This window comes from Phoenix dactylifera, chromosome 10 (assembly GCF_051530095.1).
Source record: "Phoenix dactylifera cultivar Ajwa chromosome 10, Ajwa_hap1_PhDact_Kaust_v1.1, whole genome shotgun sequence".
NCBI classification, from domain to species: Eukaryota; Viridiplantae; Streptophyta; class Magnoliopsida; order Arecales; family Arecaceae; genus Phoenix; species Phoenix dactylifera.
The window spans coordinates 30,753,685-30,770,158 of NC_143199.1; the positions used below are offsets into that span (position 1 = coordinate 30,753,685).

The following is a 16,474-nucleotide window of genomic DNA, read 5'->3' on the forward strand; positions in this document are numbered from 1 at the left end:
CCATAGTCATCCAGTGGAAAAAGGAGCAGCAGAAAACTTTTGATCACTTACTCGCTCAAAAGAAAAACCAGCTGCTAAAAGACAGCAACCATAATATGGTCAGACAATGAGCCCCCATGTCTTGCAGCATCTACTACAACTTTTCTTTTTAAAAAAATGCACAGGTTTCTGCTCTTTCTCCCACATACACTAACATGTTTTATGAGCTACATTCTTTGTTACATAGCAACTCTTGAGTACAAGGGAAAACAAGAAAAACAGGTCAGATCACTCTTCGATCTGAGTATACAGCCAGTAGAAAAGTATACAGCATGGAGTAGACTGTACAATAAATATGCTGAAAATAGCTCATTGATGTCAAAGACTTCCTAGATGCCCAAACGAGGCAGAGAGCGTGTAAGCGTCGATGCAAATCAGTCCCAACCCATTAACATCTTTGTGACTCCCTCCACAATCTTGTTCCTTGATGCTGTAAGCTCAAGATCATCACCAAGGTGGATTCTGTAAACCTCCCATTCCCTATCAGCAGCAACATGCCTCCCAATCTCAGCCTGGATATCCAGATTCAGATTTTAGTTGAAATGGGGTATAGTGCTTTCATAACTTCAATTTAAATCAATTATTCTTAGCATAGGAATAGATCTGCAAGTAGAAGCTCTGAACTTAGAAGACTCGAGAGAAAAAAAAAAGTCAAATGTTACGGCAAAATATTTGCACAAAAAGTTTAATAAGAATGATACTGAACTAATAAATTAGCAATAATATATTTTCTCATTACAGTTTTTGAACATAAATGCAGTTTTTCATGAATAGATGGCAATCAAGAACAAGAGTTCATCATGACACGAACAGCAAAAAGGGCCAAAGACTAACCAAAAAGATGCATGTGCCGAGCATTTTGAGGGCAAGGGTGATATCATAGAAAACAAGAGGGCGACCCTTGCCAGATAATTCAACTGGATTTGCAACCAAAAGCTCTGTGTCAGGTCCACGGTTCACCACCATCACACGGAGTGGACAAGACAACTCCATTGTCAGGCGATCACACAATGCCTTCTGCTTATTTGGGTCAACAATTTTCTTTCCATCTATTTGCGTCACAAACAAATCTATTTCGCAGTTTTCATTATGAGATGCATAGAATCGCCCATAGGAAATCTGACAGGAACAAGTATTGGCATTTCAGTATCATACAGTAGGACAAAAATGAACAAGAAATTATCTGTTAACATGTAAACTTTTTTGTATAGGCAGATTGTGCATATGACTATTGTAAGGAAAATAATCAAATGACAGTTTTCAAATTATAAGTATGTTTGGTATAAAATAACAATGAATGGTAGCATAGCTGCAACATTTAAAATGGTCCTGTTGCTTGGCAGGTGTTCGTTGTATCACTATAACTGTAAAAAGTCTTTTTCATGATCAGATGACTTAGGCACCATTGAGAATAAGTTTCATTCTGTTAGGGCAGCAAAGGCATGATATCGTTCAAAAAACTACCAAATCAAGATTACTGGAAGTATAGGTTTACGACTCAATAGTAACTCATTTAGACAATAGCTGTACAACAATCCCTTATCACAATAATACAGTTTAGGTTTAAAAAACTACCAAATCAAGATTAATGTGTGCCCCCACTGTGGAGAAATTTGTTAGATAATTCCCAGTTGGATTTTGATGTTATTACCTGGATGTTGTAATCCTTCAGAGCTCGCATGATGTCATAAAGGAGGCTCTTGTGGTCATGACAATAAAGTTGAATAAGTGTATGAGCAGGGCTGAGAGTGTTATCCATTATGACTGAAGGATTGTTAGATGTTGGAAGAGAACCTGTGGATGGTTCATCTGGAAGCTCTAGGTTGAACATCTCCTCCATGACTGAATAGGGTAGAGAAGATGAAGCCAGCAAACATGCAGCAACCTCTGAACTAGCCACTTCAATGTCGCAACTAGTCATAAAATCCCCTAAAACAGCTTTCAATTGAGCACACGTCTCATCCCTTCTGCTCTTTGTATGAAGAAGTTCTCTGAAACAATGTGGAGATTGGAAGCACAAAGGCATAAGCTAATGTAAATGCATAAACATCAAGATAAGATCATTAATTACAAGGATCAAATCCAGAAAGCCGGAGAGATCCATGCCAACAGGATAGAATAAAGCAAGACCAAGAAAGAGGACATATACGCTACACTATATGTTGCACCAATTCATGTTTTAGGACTGGTGTCACAAATACTGGCATAAACGCAATTACATATATCAGATATGAGCCTAATGAAGATTTATTACAATAATGAGAAATTCAAAAGAAATAACAAACAGAAGAATACTTTAGTCCAAAAACACATAATAATCCAGGAGAAGCTTACTGCTTGTACACAAGGATCGTTGCATGTGCCAATATGACTTCAGGCAGAGTCAAGTGATTGAAAGTTCGCAAAACAAGGTACTTCTCTTTCTATATCATCATATACAAAGCGTAACAATAACCCCTATGCCTTGTATTATTCTCAAGTCCATACTTTCAGAAATTTAAACATACATCCTTAAACTACTTGAACATAAAGATAGAGTCCCAAAACAATTATAGCTATTTTTCATGACTATAACAGTTACAGTATAAGCTTCTAAAACCAGCTTACAAAGATGTAAAGCAGCACGCCTTCAAGGTCAATTTCCATAAGCAGTATGTTAATAGAAGAGTATCCACTTCCACTTACATGAGGAGAAACGATGAAAGAAATGGAAGTAGGTTTAATCATTTAAACTGCAATATGGGAATCTGCATATAGAAGCTTCCTTATTTCAAATAGCATTTAGAGCTTCCTTTCTTGTGGCACATGAATCTTGAGATTATCCCAGGGGGGGTGAATGGCCCATAAGTTGGTGAAAGACATATAGTAAGCATTTTAAAGAAAGCATATGAAAAAAGGTACTTCATCAGTAAGCAAAACACGATACTGTGTGCAACTTCACATCATTAAATTCAAGTAACAACTACCTAAAGTCGATTACCTTGCCCCTTGAAACAAGTTGAAGTATCGAAAAGAGTGATGGTGATCAGTATGCTATAGAACCTATTAATGGTGCACCATTAAACGTTTTACAGAAATAGATATTCGAATAAAACCTAATAAACTATTGCACAGTAACTCTGTGCGAATAATTATAATCCAACATGTGGAATTGAAACCCATTTTGCAAATATGTAATCCCTAAAGTAATTCTGAGCCTACATTCAAGCATATAGTCATGCTAACTGGTTAGGATGCAAAATGTGTTGGGCCATGTACTAGAGAGAGTTGTACCAAACACTTGCCCTCAGGATGAGTTATATGTCCCTGCACAAGCAGGCAGCCAGCTTCTTCCTCTCTTTTCTACCATTAAAGTGGACATGCATCATCATCATATACACCCAAGTGATACACCAACCCTTTTGCATGTAGAGGAGCTGGCGTTCCAGGTTCAATATGATGACCACTGATTTAAGTTAAATACTTCAATATGCACAGATATATAGCATTTTTTCATTGTGGATGAAACAGAATTCAAGGAAACAGTGATTTATCATATCTCTAAATCTTTAAGGATACAACACAAGGGTTTTCTGTAATTAAACATTTAGGATACAGCTCTTAAAACTTCCAAAATTTTAAGCAAAACAACAAAGTGATATTTGACACTAGCATTATAAGCATCAGATGGTTTTCTTGTTTAAGATAAATTTTGACACATAAGAAGAGAAAACAATAAAAAAAATTACGTATTATAGATAAAGAAAAACAAGAAGCTCGCATTGTAATGAACTAAAGAGTTAGAGGATTAAGTGCTACCTCGTGTCAGTGATAAAGAAGAGATCCATAACTTTCCCGTCTGGAGTGGTGGATACCTTAACCCTCCTGATTGTGAGCTCCAGCTCACACAGTACCTGCGTCACATCTGCCAAACCCCAAGACAAAATCATCTTAGATTTTGACCCATGAGATTTTTAACCTAAAAATCCAAACCATGTCCCAAAACTCTCAGCTGCTTCTAAAACAACTTAAAAGCTCTAAGAAGGGAAAAGTCCTTTTAACAAATTAAAAAAAAGTTTTGAGAGGGGGAGGGGGAGGGGGAGGGGGAGGGGGTGGAGGATCTCAAATCTGCAGATAAATAACTCAAACATGAACCACAGTAGAACTTCCATATGGTATTCTAAAAAGAAAATTATATAATGAAGTCCACAATATTTCAAAGAAATCTGTAAAAGCCTTGGCAGTGCCAGACCACCAATCTTGAAAACATCCAGATTTACACAATATAAGTGATTAAATAGATGAAATTATCGAAAAATGTCATTCATTATTTGTGAACTAGAATAAATTCCAAATAAATAGGAACCCTTAAATTCAAATCTCCAAAATATTGCCCCCCGTCCTCTTTCTCCCAGTTTTTCTTCCAAAATAAAGGGAAAAGGAGATTAAGAAACCACTTCATCCTACTAACCTATAAGGTTCCAAAATATATCAGGATCATAAAACAAGAACTTCAAAAATTCTATACAGAAAGAAGATTTACAAATCTTATAAATAAAATAATTTTTCAGATTCCACAAAAGATAAGATCCCATATTCCATGCCTGAAAGAAACTATTAGATTCCACATAAAAACAAAAAATTAACAGGAAAAATGACATGACAATTCCAAAAAACAAAAGAGGAACGAGAGGGGAAACAGGGAATCACCATGCAAGAGGCCCAATCGATCGTAGCACGAGAACTTGAGAAGAAAAACTTGAGACTGATGCTCTGTTTCCAGCTGCCCATGGTAGTAGCTATCCATCCCCAACAGCGACGACGCCACTGGGCAGGCCCCCAACAGCCTTTTCTTCAGCAGCCCCCACCTCGTCGCCTTCTTTCCCCTCTCCACCACCCAGAACAGTATGTAGCACCACTTCCCATCTGTGCTCATGTCTGGAAACCAGCACCCATTTCAGTTTCCTCGAAAGAATCGCACTAAAAATCGTACCTTTTTTTAAACCAGGACCGGCGAAAAAAACATAAATTTCAGATATTTGCAGAAGAATCACATCAATGATCGTTCCTTTCTTCATGGGAACGGCGAAATACAAGCCAAGATCGGACTTTTACTTACCCCCCCTGACAACGTTCAAGCCGAAGAGTAGGATCACGCGGCAGAGGTCGCAGCCGAGGCCGGTCTTGTCCGGGCAACTGATGGTGATAACGCTCGGCTCTCCGGGCCGCTCCGGCTGCCGGATGACCACCACCTCGTCGCTCGGTAGGCCCATCTCTCTCTCTCTCTCTCTCTTCCTTCTCTTCTTGACCTCTTTCCCTTTCTTCCCTTCTATATATATCAAACAAGTCTGCTTCTTGCTTTCCCCTTTCTACTATGGTTTAACGAGGGAGGAGAGGCTTCGGGAAAACAGAAGAGAGGATGGTGTTCTCGATTCCGGTGCCAAGGTTCCCAATTGGACTGGAATATCCATTAAAGAAAAAAACAGAGAGAGACGTAGATGCGAGCGAGATGAGAGGTGGCGGCGGATCCCTCATGCTACTCTCTAGTTCTTTGCCTCTCGTTTTGGAGCAGTTGGATATTTGTAACTGTTGAGATTTTTCTGCTTGATTTATTCTTATATTCCAAAAAGATTCGTGATGCCACCAAGGTGGTAGCCTAATGGTACTAGGCAGCAATTCTAACCATAAGGTACCAAGTTCGAATCGCTGCGGCGACGATTAAATTATGGACCGAAGCTCATTACTTTGGCCACTGCTTGGACTTGTGGTGTAGGACCGCTCTTGAACCGCTAGTTGCCGGGGTGGTGCCGGGTGTGATGTACTCGTACATGGGACTTGAGCCAGAGCTCAGAGGAGTAGCTGAGCCGGGCCTACGGATGGGGAGGATATGAGTAAAACCGGTCGGGGTGCCCAACACACGGCCATTTCTGCCCGCAGGGCGGGAGCCCAGTGGGGGCTGCTACGCGGGGGTGGGCTTGTCCCTTCCTCCCCCTACCCCTTTTTATTAGCAAAAAAAAAAAAAAAAAGATTCGTGATAACGTCACCCCAATTATGCCTGGGTTGGGCACCCCACACTTATTTTGACATTATTTGACCAGCAGGCTTATGCCATTTTTTTAAAAAAAAAAATTTAATTATTTTTGCATTTGATGCACAGGATTCATGCCAATAATTATAATTTTTTATATGTAATCCGGCACATTTTTTTAGCACTAATTAAAAAAATCAGAAATCGGACGGGGATAGAACTCCTAAGATTACCAAAGTCCATTATTATTGTAACTTTTAAAAAATAAAAACAATTACATACCTCAAAAGTGATCATTCTCAAAAAGACCGTTTGCATTCTTTTTCTTTCTCTTCCAACCTCTTCATCTATCCTCTTTTTTATCAAGCTGTTTATCACATCCGTAGTTTTTTTTTTAGTTCTTTTCTCCTCCTTCAAATGTCTCTCTTTTTTAGAATCTTTGCACCTAAAGATTCATGGAATCTAATGAATGATATGTACGAAATTTTTTATATTAAACAAATCTAGAAAACTGTATATCAATTTTGATGAATACTATGTTTTAAAAACTATGCATCGTTTTACCTAAGAGTATATATTGGCTTGCAGAATGATTAATTTGTAGGATGATAAACACTATGTTCTAGAAATTGTATATCGATTTATCTATATATGTGTATTGATTTGCTAAATAACTAATTTGTTTAGTGTTATTATTTGGCCATGCAGTATGTACTGCGATTTTTTTTCTTCTTTTGTATTTTTTAATAATGGGACTGATTATTCTGTTAGTAGAATAAGTTTATGATTTTTGAATTTTTCTTTTAAAATAGGTATCAGAGAAAATATAGCAAAATAAGAAGCTCGCCTTTTTTTTTTTTGGTGTTTGTCCTATATAATTTTTGTTAATCCCTGAATTGCATTTAAAGCTGTTTTTTTTTTGGCTCTTCAATAATTTAATTATATTTATGCTCCAAAACGCCCAGCTGCAAAAAAAAAAAAAAAAAAGAGAGAGAGACATAGAAAAGTCTTTCAACTAAAAAATAATAATATCTAAAGATTATTTAATTATTTATTTTCTTGTAGAAATAAATAAATTTTGTGAATTAATAAAAAAATTGCATATGAAAACAGTATCCTTGCTCGGTTGAGCGGCCCATATTTACTCCATTCCTACGTCAAAATGGCACCGTCCAGACACCTCCAAAATCTTCTAGATGTGACGAACGAAAACATGAGGTGAAAATAAAATAATTTCTGGATAAATCGTACAAAAAGGGGAGCTTCATGTGGGCTCGACCAGTTCAAAAGGTTGTAATCTAGACCGTCGATTTTTAAACCGAGGACTGTGGATCGTCTTCTCGGACGTCAGGACAGAGATCCACCTACTCGACGGTTCAAATTGATGAGCCATTAACTGATTGCGGACCGCTCCAACCACGGGAGGCATTAAATTGGACGGCTGCTATTTGTCGGGCCCACGGTATCTCCTTTGCGAGGATATTAGACGAGTCAAAGATTCCTATATATAATATATATATAATCGCGTGCCATTTGTCAATTGAAGCTTCAAGGAAAGTTCCTCGGATCACCATCACTTTTATGCTTTTTAATATTTCTTTTTTTAAGTTTTTATTGTTTCTTAAAATATGTTGTGATGTGAATTTAAATTTTTTAATATATCTGTTGCTGCTAATCTTTGGATTGCTGATATGGACTGCGAGATAATAAAAGGATCATTCACCAGAGTTTTGCTTTGTTCATGCCCTCCGATATTTATGTTGTGAGAGGGAGTGTTTGCATGGGAAGAAACGAGGAATCAAATAAGATAGTTTTGTTTTAATTGAGATTTAGTAGTTATTTTTTATGGAGAATCTCTGAATTTATTTATAGCTGAAAGATATGGAATTTCTGGAGATTGCATTCTGACAACCTAGAGTTGGTTGTAACCATTAGAAATTCTGTTGTAATTGTGTGAAATCCTATTAAAATCATCTGAAATCACGCTTGTAATAGCTTAAGATCGTATCAGAAATGTGGCAGCATGTGTTGTGATCGCCTAGGTGAGTAAGTGCCTAACTTTAATACTAGGTGTAGTGAGGGAAGTGCATTTTCGACCATTGTCCGAGCTAAGAGAGCTCTAGTTAGCTTAGTGCAGAGCTGAGTGGTTGTTTGGTCGAGCCAAAGAATTCAACCTTAGAGGTTGGTTGCTTATGATCTGCTTAGTTTGACTGTCTAGTTGGTGGGAGTGGACTCAGTCTGATCATATTAAAAAGATGTCGGGGCTACCATATCGGTGAGTCGGCCGAATCTGATTATACCACATCACCATACTTATTTTGATGACACAATGTTAATTTAGAACAAAATAACAACTCTATTGTAGAGATTCAGAGAAAACAGGAGAGCTGGACATGTCATCATGAACATGACTTGCGGTGGCCCTCAGTAGAATTTTTATCACATAGTGTTTTCAAACACGTGTGGCAAATGACATCAGCTGAGTGAGGAGGAAAAAGAAGCACCGGTAAACATCTGAGAGCACCAACCAAGGCGTCCCACTCCATTAATCTTTTTCTTATACCGACCAGAGCCAACTTTCTTTTAGTATTTAGGCTGTGCTTGGTCTGAAGATGAGATTGCATGGTTCTATAAGGTTCTAGTTCACGCCAAGCTTTGAACCAGCTAAGATGAATAATTTGATTGAGATTTGGGATGTCACGAGGCCTATCGACCAACATTTAGAGTCCAACTTTGGACCAAGATGCTATGAATTTTTTTTTTTTGTGTGTGACATCATTGCTTACCTAATACACCCACAGAGTTCTAGCCAACGAACTAGGCAAGTTAATTGCACTCATAATAATTCAGGTGTATGGTTCTACATTACAATTTACAGACAAACAAAAAGTGAAGGTCGATGACTAAAATATCTAAGTCACCTCAGTCCTAGATAAAAGATGGTGCTCTTTGAAGGTCATGCAACTAACACAATAGTTCGTAGCAAGAGAAGTTTTCTCCTGTCCTATTGCAAAATGTTTTGAGCCTTTATTCATGGTCCCCAAACCTAGTCTTGTTCGGGACAAAAAAATCGCCATCTACCAAGACACTGATCAACATATATAAATATATTTTTAAAAATATCTATTGATTATTTTAGCTTTTTTCTGAAAGGGAAACAAAGAATATTAATTGAAAGTAAAATTGTATTAAGAGCAGTGAATCACAGCCGCCATGCCTTACTTTCATGATGATCATGCAAAGCATATCGCTAGATTTCATATGACTTTTGGTCAATGTAGATGAACATAATTAATGTCATATACTGATAACTCTTTTTTTTTTTTTTAGTACAACGACGGCTCACACACGACGGATGTGGATGCGGTCAGCATACTGATAACTCTTCAACTTAAAATATATACCCTGCAAACAAGGTTGTTGATGAGCAAGAGCCATGGCCTGTCATGGAAGCTTATATCAGCGCTTATCAAATTTCTATACAGTCTGATTGCATCTTATATAATATAATTAAGTCAATGATCAAATTAATTGTAACAATTGCAAGGTAAGATAAGGATCAAAGCAAGAAGGGAAGGTGGTGTTGTTGCAACCACCAAAAGGGGCGGAGAATAGGACAGGCCTCGCATCCGAAGCGGTTAATGTTGCTTTCTTACCAAGTTCAAAGTAAGATTTATATATTAATGAGGCACATCTAAGGGGTCATATATTACGTAGTGCAAGGCTATGGAATCTTGGGCTCCATGTTGCTCTCCAGTTTCCACACTTGTTGCTTGGCCTAAGGGACCCACAAATACGGAGGCTTGGACGTGGACCATCACTTGTCTCCTGCCGATGAGCATACTTGGGAATCTTGCAATTGGGTATTATTTATTTTTTTCCTCATATTTTAATCATGTATACCTGCAAAGCCCAGAAAGATTACTTAGTGATGCTTTAAACAAATTAAATATATACAATTTTTTTTGTTGTTGTGCTTGCGATCCTTAATGCTGACCAAGATTGTCGATATTTATTTTGCATCGAAGATTTATTTATACAGCTAAGAAGGCCCGTGCTATCGATATCCATTCTGTATGATACATCTATTTCAGTATAAAAAAAGGTACATAATGAATTTGATTGGTACAAGCTTACACAATAGATGAGAATCGCTATTGTATCTTTGTAAGTTCGTAGCATAGAAATTTTGCATTGAAGATTTATTTATATGGTTAAGGTGTAATTCGATTATTTTTATGTAGATGGTTGGCTTCATATACGCCATTCATGCCATGCTTTTTACATGTATACATGCTATCTGCATAGGAGCCTTTGGTTGCTTGATTTGTATGCTGCACTAAAAATGTGAAATTTAAAATAAAATGGAGCCTATTAAGATAGGAGTACTAAAAATCTCCTACAATTGCTCTAGCCTATGAGATTTAGAATTGGTGTGGCTTAATGACAGGCACATTGATGTTACTACAGGTGATGAATGGTTTGGGCAACATCTAGTTCTTAGCTAGATTGCTGATGTTGGCTGTGCCTAGTAACAGAGGACTTCAGAGCCAGCTATATGCTCTCAAGAATAAGAGTCTTTGTATAATAATAATAATAAAAACAAAACAAAAAAGGTTCTATACATAGTGCATGATCTAAATTCACCATGCTACATAAAGTATGACCACCCATGTCCATTCATCAGAGGCCCACATATTAAGGGGAAGTGCAGTTAAATGGCATTGCATATATTAAGTGCATGCCCGGGTAGCGGTAGGTTTAGCCTTTTTACATAGGTTGGTTTTAAAAAATAAGACAGGACTTCTGTAAGGACCTGAGACAGTAGTCTGTCTTTCTGTTGACTGCCTGTCCATGGTGAACGTTGGATGCTAAGAAGGAAGGTTGTGATCCAAATGCTGGTGCCATAGTGGAGCTCCAACTAGAGGTAGATTGAATAATGTCCATCTCGATCTATTGTGTATCCAAATCTATCTGGATAGAGATGAATATTCGAGCCTCCAACTAATATCCGTATCTATATTCATATTTATCAAAGAAAATTGGATATGGACGTGAATAAACAACTACACAATCTGTATTTGAATATTTAGTTCTATTTATAGCTTCATTTAATGTGCTACTAATTGATTTATCATCGGTTTAGTAATATCTTTGATTCCATTGTTATAAAATATCATTATCTGATTTATATCTGTATTTATATTCATACTTTTACTATTTGATTTATATATGTATCTATTTAAAATAAATATTGATATGAATTTTTACATCTGATCAACATTAGTATCCATATCTGTATTCGTAAAATAAAATAAATATGGATATAAATATACTAGTATCCGATTGATGTCCAATCTGATTTCAACCCTAACTAATCTCACCAAACTTACTATATATCATATTTGGATATATTTGGATATAGATTTGGATATACTAATATCCAATCGATATTCAATCTTATTTTAACCTTAGCTTGGATAAAATTGGACCTCGCCAATTTGCCTTAACTAATCTCACCAAACTTACTATATATCATCAGGGATGGAGCATTGTTTTCTACCAAGATCCGCCTCAGATCTTCTTTGGCCGGAAGCGTGTGGACCTTAGTGATGGGCAGGGATTAGGTAATAGACTCTCACTATGAGAACGCGTGCTTTCGGATGTGACAATGGGTACTAAAATTTTCTCGAACATATTTGACATATGGTTAAAGATGATAGGCCACAATAACATTACAACGATCGCCACCATCTAAATAGTAGCCACTATATGACATTACTAAAAATTTTAATCAAAACTCATCCTGCCGATCGGTATCATACCATATCAGATGTACTATAATATATTGGTATTGAACCGATATGCAATTTTGTATGGTACTATATACCAACACTATAATAAAATAGTATTGATGTGGAGTTTGGCATCGAAATGACGAATCTTGATTTTATTATAAAAATAAAATTATTATTTAATTTTTTTACTATTTACCAGAGTTGTGTGCATGGATAAAGATCCCATTCAAAAAATAGAATTATAGATGCAGGAATAGGTTAGGACAGGATTTATACAACAAAGCTAAGAAAATAAACGGCCATAAGGTGGGGGAAGAAGCATACGAGGGGATATTTTTGGGGAACTAATTTTCTAGGTGTTCGACAAATGTTTTGTGGTTTGGGCAAATGGGATGACTTATAACCATGAGAGGCATGGAAACAACTGGTGTAGTTTCTGAACGGGAACCCATAGGGCAAAAGCATCTCAAACAATGCAAAATTGTAAAGGGCTTGAACTAGATTTAAAGAACCAGCTATTATAACTTATCATTATGATAGCAAACTTTATAAACCCATAATTGAAATATTCTGGACTTTGAAAGCATATGACAAATGAGTTAACATGACACTACATATAATGAATTTGTTTCATCAGTTGCTTGAATCTAATGTTATGAACATACAAGTCATGTAGAGAATAGTTACTTTGTAAAATTGTAGACCATAAAGATTATGTTTTAAGTTTACCAATAATATGGCAGTAGAACTAACAACATAGAGGATTATTTTCATTCACATCAAAGCACAATAAACCCATTGGAAAGATATAATCTATTATATCAATTGTCTTTTTTGTCCATTAAAGGTCTTTTTTTCATTGATATATATATATATATGATATAAAGAATGTCAAAAGTCCTCATCCTATCCCAAAAAGTCTCAGAGCAAAAGAAATTCAGAATGATCCTCACCATTAGATTAAAAGTCTAACTATTGATCTGAAGAGTAGAGAACAAAATAAATTAGTACTTGCCTGAATAATTGGACTGAAAATCTTATAAAATTCACGAGTTGAGCCAGTACAACAAACAAAATCATACCAGACCTATATTCATAAATATATAGTAAGACCTGTCTAGGATGAATTTACGTTGCACTTATTTAAAACAGATGGAATCTCTTTGTTTCTTCTTTTATGTGACCGTAGATGTACTGTTTTAGATGGTTACAGTAGAATGGGAATTCAGATGAATTGTCAGTATCTTTTTGCATGGACATACACGTACCTGAAAAGTATGAAGTTTTTTCTTTTGAAACATGAGGATGTTTGATATTCAGACATAAGAGAGTTCACAAAATAGTGCAAGTTAATCATGCTTTGTAGTTTCAATTGCTAACTTAATGTATACAATCACTATGCAACTATCTTCAAGTTTCCAAACATGAGAATGATTGGTCTTCCGATGTAAGAAAGTTTACACAATAGTGCAAGTTAATTATATTTTGTAGTTTAAATTGCTAACTTAAGGAATAGTATGCAACTATCTTCGAGTTTCTGCAGTGCATGCTCTAGTTTCAACCCAAATAAATTTTCTTTCACTACCTACTCATTTGACCTAACATTTCCCATGTTTTTTCTGTCCCAATCACAAACTTGTGACTTGGAGAACACATCTCCTAAAATATGTTTGGGCAAGGAATATAAAATCTTTAATCAAATTAAAAAAAAGAAACTGAAAAGTTTGTTGACACCACTTACACCCAAACGCCAACATTCTTCCCAAATCTATCTCCACAAAGTGAATATATATCATGCAGTCCATCATCTCAAGATCCATCCTTTACTTTTTACAATATGATTAGGTACAACCCTGTCGATATAAATTAATTAGGAAATTGCAATTCCATGGTTTCTATCCAATTCTGATACCACATGCAAACGTAGAATGATAGAACAAAAACATTCTGAAGTCCAATATCATTATTCATTCCATCAATTGTGGTCCTGAGCTGGTGTGTCATGTATTAAATCTATTCATATACAATTTTTCTCTTGACTTCCTCCAAAATAATTATCCCAATTATTAAAAATATATTCTGATTTTCTTTTTTCTTTGGAACTGCAAATTACAAAGTCCTTGAATGCATACAAGCAGAGGGTTTAGGTTGTATCTTTCGCATAAAAGAATGATTGATCTTCTTTCACGATGTTGACCATCGATCACACCCTATACAAAACTCAAACTCTCCAAACTCCATGCATTTGCTAGAACCTGCCATTGTCCCATCCAGTAATGGATTCATGTGAAGGAAGGTGAATCCTTCTACACCACCCCGGCTCACAAGTAGAAGCATTAGAGACTTAAATATTGCAAAAAAGAGGGGAGATCGAATCCTAAAGCTCTCAGCCAGATTAGCCCTAAAAGTTGTCGTCCAATCAGCTACACTAGTAGCTTCTCTATAAATATGAATAGCTTCAAATGATGCTAGGGAAGATCCAATTCTCCAAATGTCCATTAAGAGTAGGTGAGCTCCCTCAGTCTGATTGATATGCTGCCCAACCCAACTAACAATTGTGTTGGAGTTCTGTTCCAGCACAATATTAATGGTCTCCAAGATCTTAGTGGCATACACTAATCCTTCCCAATCTCTCCTCAGCTCCGGCAACATCATGCAAGTGGGTACCACCCATCACAAGTAAACAAGAGTTTTAGATTCTCTAATCATTAGTTCCATCATTAAAGTTAATCTTGAGGAAGTATATGAAGTAAATCGAAGTGCAGATGCTGCTTGGGTGAATGCCTTCGTACCTGGGGCTAATCATGATGTTATCGAAGGCAGGACCATTCCTTGCTTTTCAAGTATGACAAGCAATGGGACCCTTGAGGGCGTGCCATGTGCCACCTTCCAAAGAAACGCTGCCACCATCCGGCTTTGTGCCAATAAAATTTGTGCAAATAAGAACTGTTACACGCGGGGGAGGTTTCACCTTCATCGTTGTAGCCCGCGGACATGGCGGGTGCCATAAGAGATGGCGCCTACCAGGTGTTTGATGAAATGGCGCACCTGATCAATCCGTCAAAAGACAAGGATGATGCCTTCCCCTGACATCACAGCTAATCTTCAGATGATCCGAGATGACGATCGCCTGAAAAGCACCCCGAGTTGGTCTATAGATAAATATCTTCTGAGCGATGATGGATATAAAGAAGAATAAAGCGGTCCCCCCAGCTTTCCAAAAGATGGTACCATTAAATTCAAGGAAAATGTTGTGAGGAGTCCAGTCCAGGAGGCACACATCCAACTACTATTCTCTCTGTGAGGTCCCGTGGGGTTCATGCTGGCGAGCATCAACCCTCGCTGAAGAGATTTTTGTTAACTCTTTTTCTCGGTGATTACTGGGATGATACATGTTATGATCTTGAAGAATTTGTCACAGAATTCCTGATCCAAGAGGGAGTTAAAAATGATAATACCTAGTGAAATTTATGACCTGCTTTAATCTTAATTCTGCTATTCTTTTGTTCTCACTTCTTTTCATAGGCTCATCCTTGAAGTCCTGCATTTTGATAAACTCAACTGACAAACGAAAAAAGATAACAATTTTGTAGGGAACAAAGGAAATCTAATAATTGGGCAACGGCGTCCACAACAATGATGTTAAGATCTTGACGAATGGACCACAGATACTTGCCTCTTAATAAACCATGCATCCAAACATCAAGTTATGCCAAGTTTAATTTGATTTTCATTGGAAGAGTTGTTATTGTGATACGTGCGAGTCTCGAAGCCTCCTATTCTTAATTCGCTTGCATAATGTTGCCAATCTAGATAATATCAATATTCTAAGTTGGTACTAATTTTGCTTCCTCAACGTGCGTACAGAGTCTTTCTTGGGCTGCACCCTAGGGAGTTAGCAACGTACACTATATATGGGTAGTCTACTCAAACTACTCATGTATAGAACCATCGACTTATAACTTGCACTGAACTATTGCTTGCAGGTGCCATCTATGGTGCAACCGGAGAGGGTTGTTTCTTTTGTGCATAAGCAGGATTCCTCTCCCTTCATGCAAATCCACCATTGGATCACCCACGGGACAAATCTCAAAACACTCCAAACTCTATTATTCATTAGCCTGCCCAGATTTGCTGGTTGATAATCCAACGGTTGATTCGTGTGAAGGATGAAAAATTCTTATTCAACTCCTGTATCTAAATAAGTTTAGATCGTCCTGTAGACTCAACCTTAAAAATATGAAATTTTGCTTAAAAGAGCCACCTGCACAACATATGGGAATTAGATATGTTGATGGGAGAAATATTGGACACCTTGATTTCGAACAAGACCAACTTCGACCTCAGACGATTCTGGCTCCGGTCGAGGAGCCGACTGCCCGAAGTAAACGACTTCGGCCCCAGCCGAAAATCTGACTTTGGCCCTGATCGAGGAGCTCATCGGCTTGTGTCAATAAGGACTGACAATCCTAACAACCGACAGCTCGGCAGCCCGCAGTCGCGGCGACACCACAATCTGCGTCCAACCAGCATCGCACGCCGCCCACATAGATTGACTTCACATCGCGCGCGGCTGTATCACCGGTCGTTTCCTAACCATCAATGCATGCCACGTTAGCCCAGGTAACGA

The 16,474-nt window shown here is 37.3% G+C and overlaps 1 protein-coding gene across 3 annotated transcripts; it reads right to left on the minus strand.

Annotated features, from left to right (window-relative positions):
* Positions 1-28: 28 nt before the first annotated feature.
* LOC103698750 (ACT domain-containing protein ACR10-like) lies at positions 29-5,609 on the minus strand. 3 transcript variants are annotated; one of them, XM_008780796.5, is made up of 6 exons: positions 5,138-5,609; positions 4,729-4,956; positions 3,838-3,943; positions 1,691-2,030; positions 874-1,158; positions 29-551 (listed from the first exon to the last, which is right to left on the minus strand). In XM_008780796.5, exons 1-6 carry the CDS (start codon positions 5,289-5,291, stop codon positions 414-416), a joined length of 1,251 nt encoding a protein of 416 aa, XP_008779018.3. In that variant the 5' UTR covers positions 5,292-5,609; the 3' UTR covers positions 29-413. The 3 variants fall into 3 exon arrangements, with proteins under 3 accessions (XP_008779018.3, XP_008779027.3, XP_088562088.2); XM_008780805.6 differs by having other exon boundaries at positions 4,729-5,011; positions 5,138-5,606; XM_088705962.2 differs by having other exon boundaries at positions 141-642; positions 5,138-5,606.
* Between the last annotated feature and the right edge of the window lie 10,865 nt (positions 5,610-16,474).

Coding starts and splice junctions, on each gene's coding strand:
- LOC103698750 (XM_008780796.5), bottom strand. CDS start 5,291: ATGGGCCTACCGAGCGACGAGGTGGTGGTCATCCGGCAGCCGGAGCGG. Junction 3,944..4,728: donor TCGATTGGGCCTCTTGCATG/GTGATTCCCTGT, acceptor GGGGTTTGGCAG/ATGTGACGCAGGTACTGTGT. Junction 552..873: donor TCGGCACATGCATCTTTTTG/GTTAGTCTTTGG, acceptor CTGGATATCCAG/GCTGAGATTGGGAGGCATGT.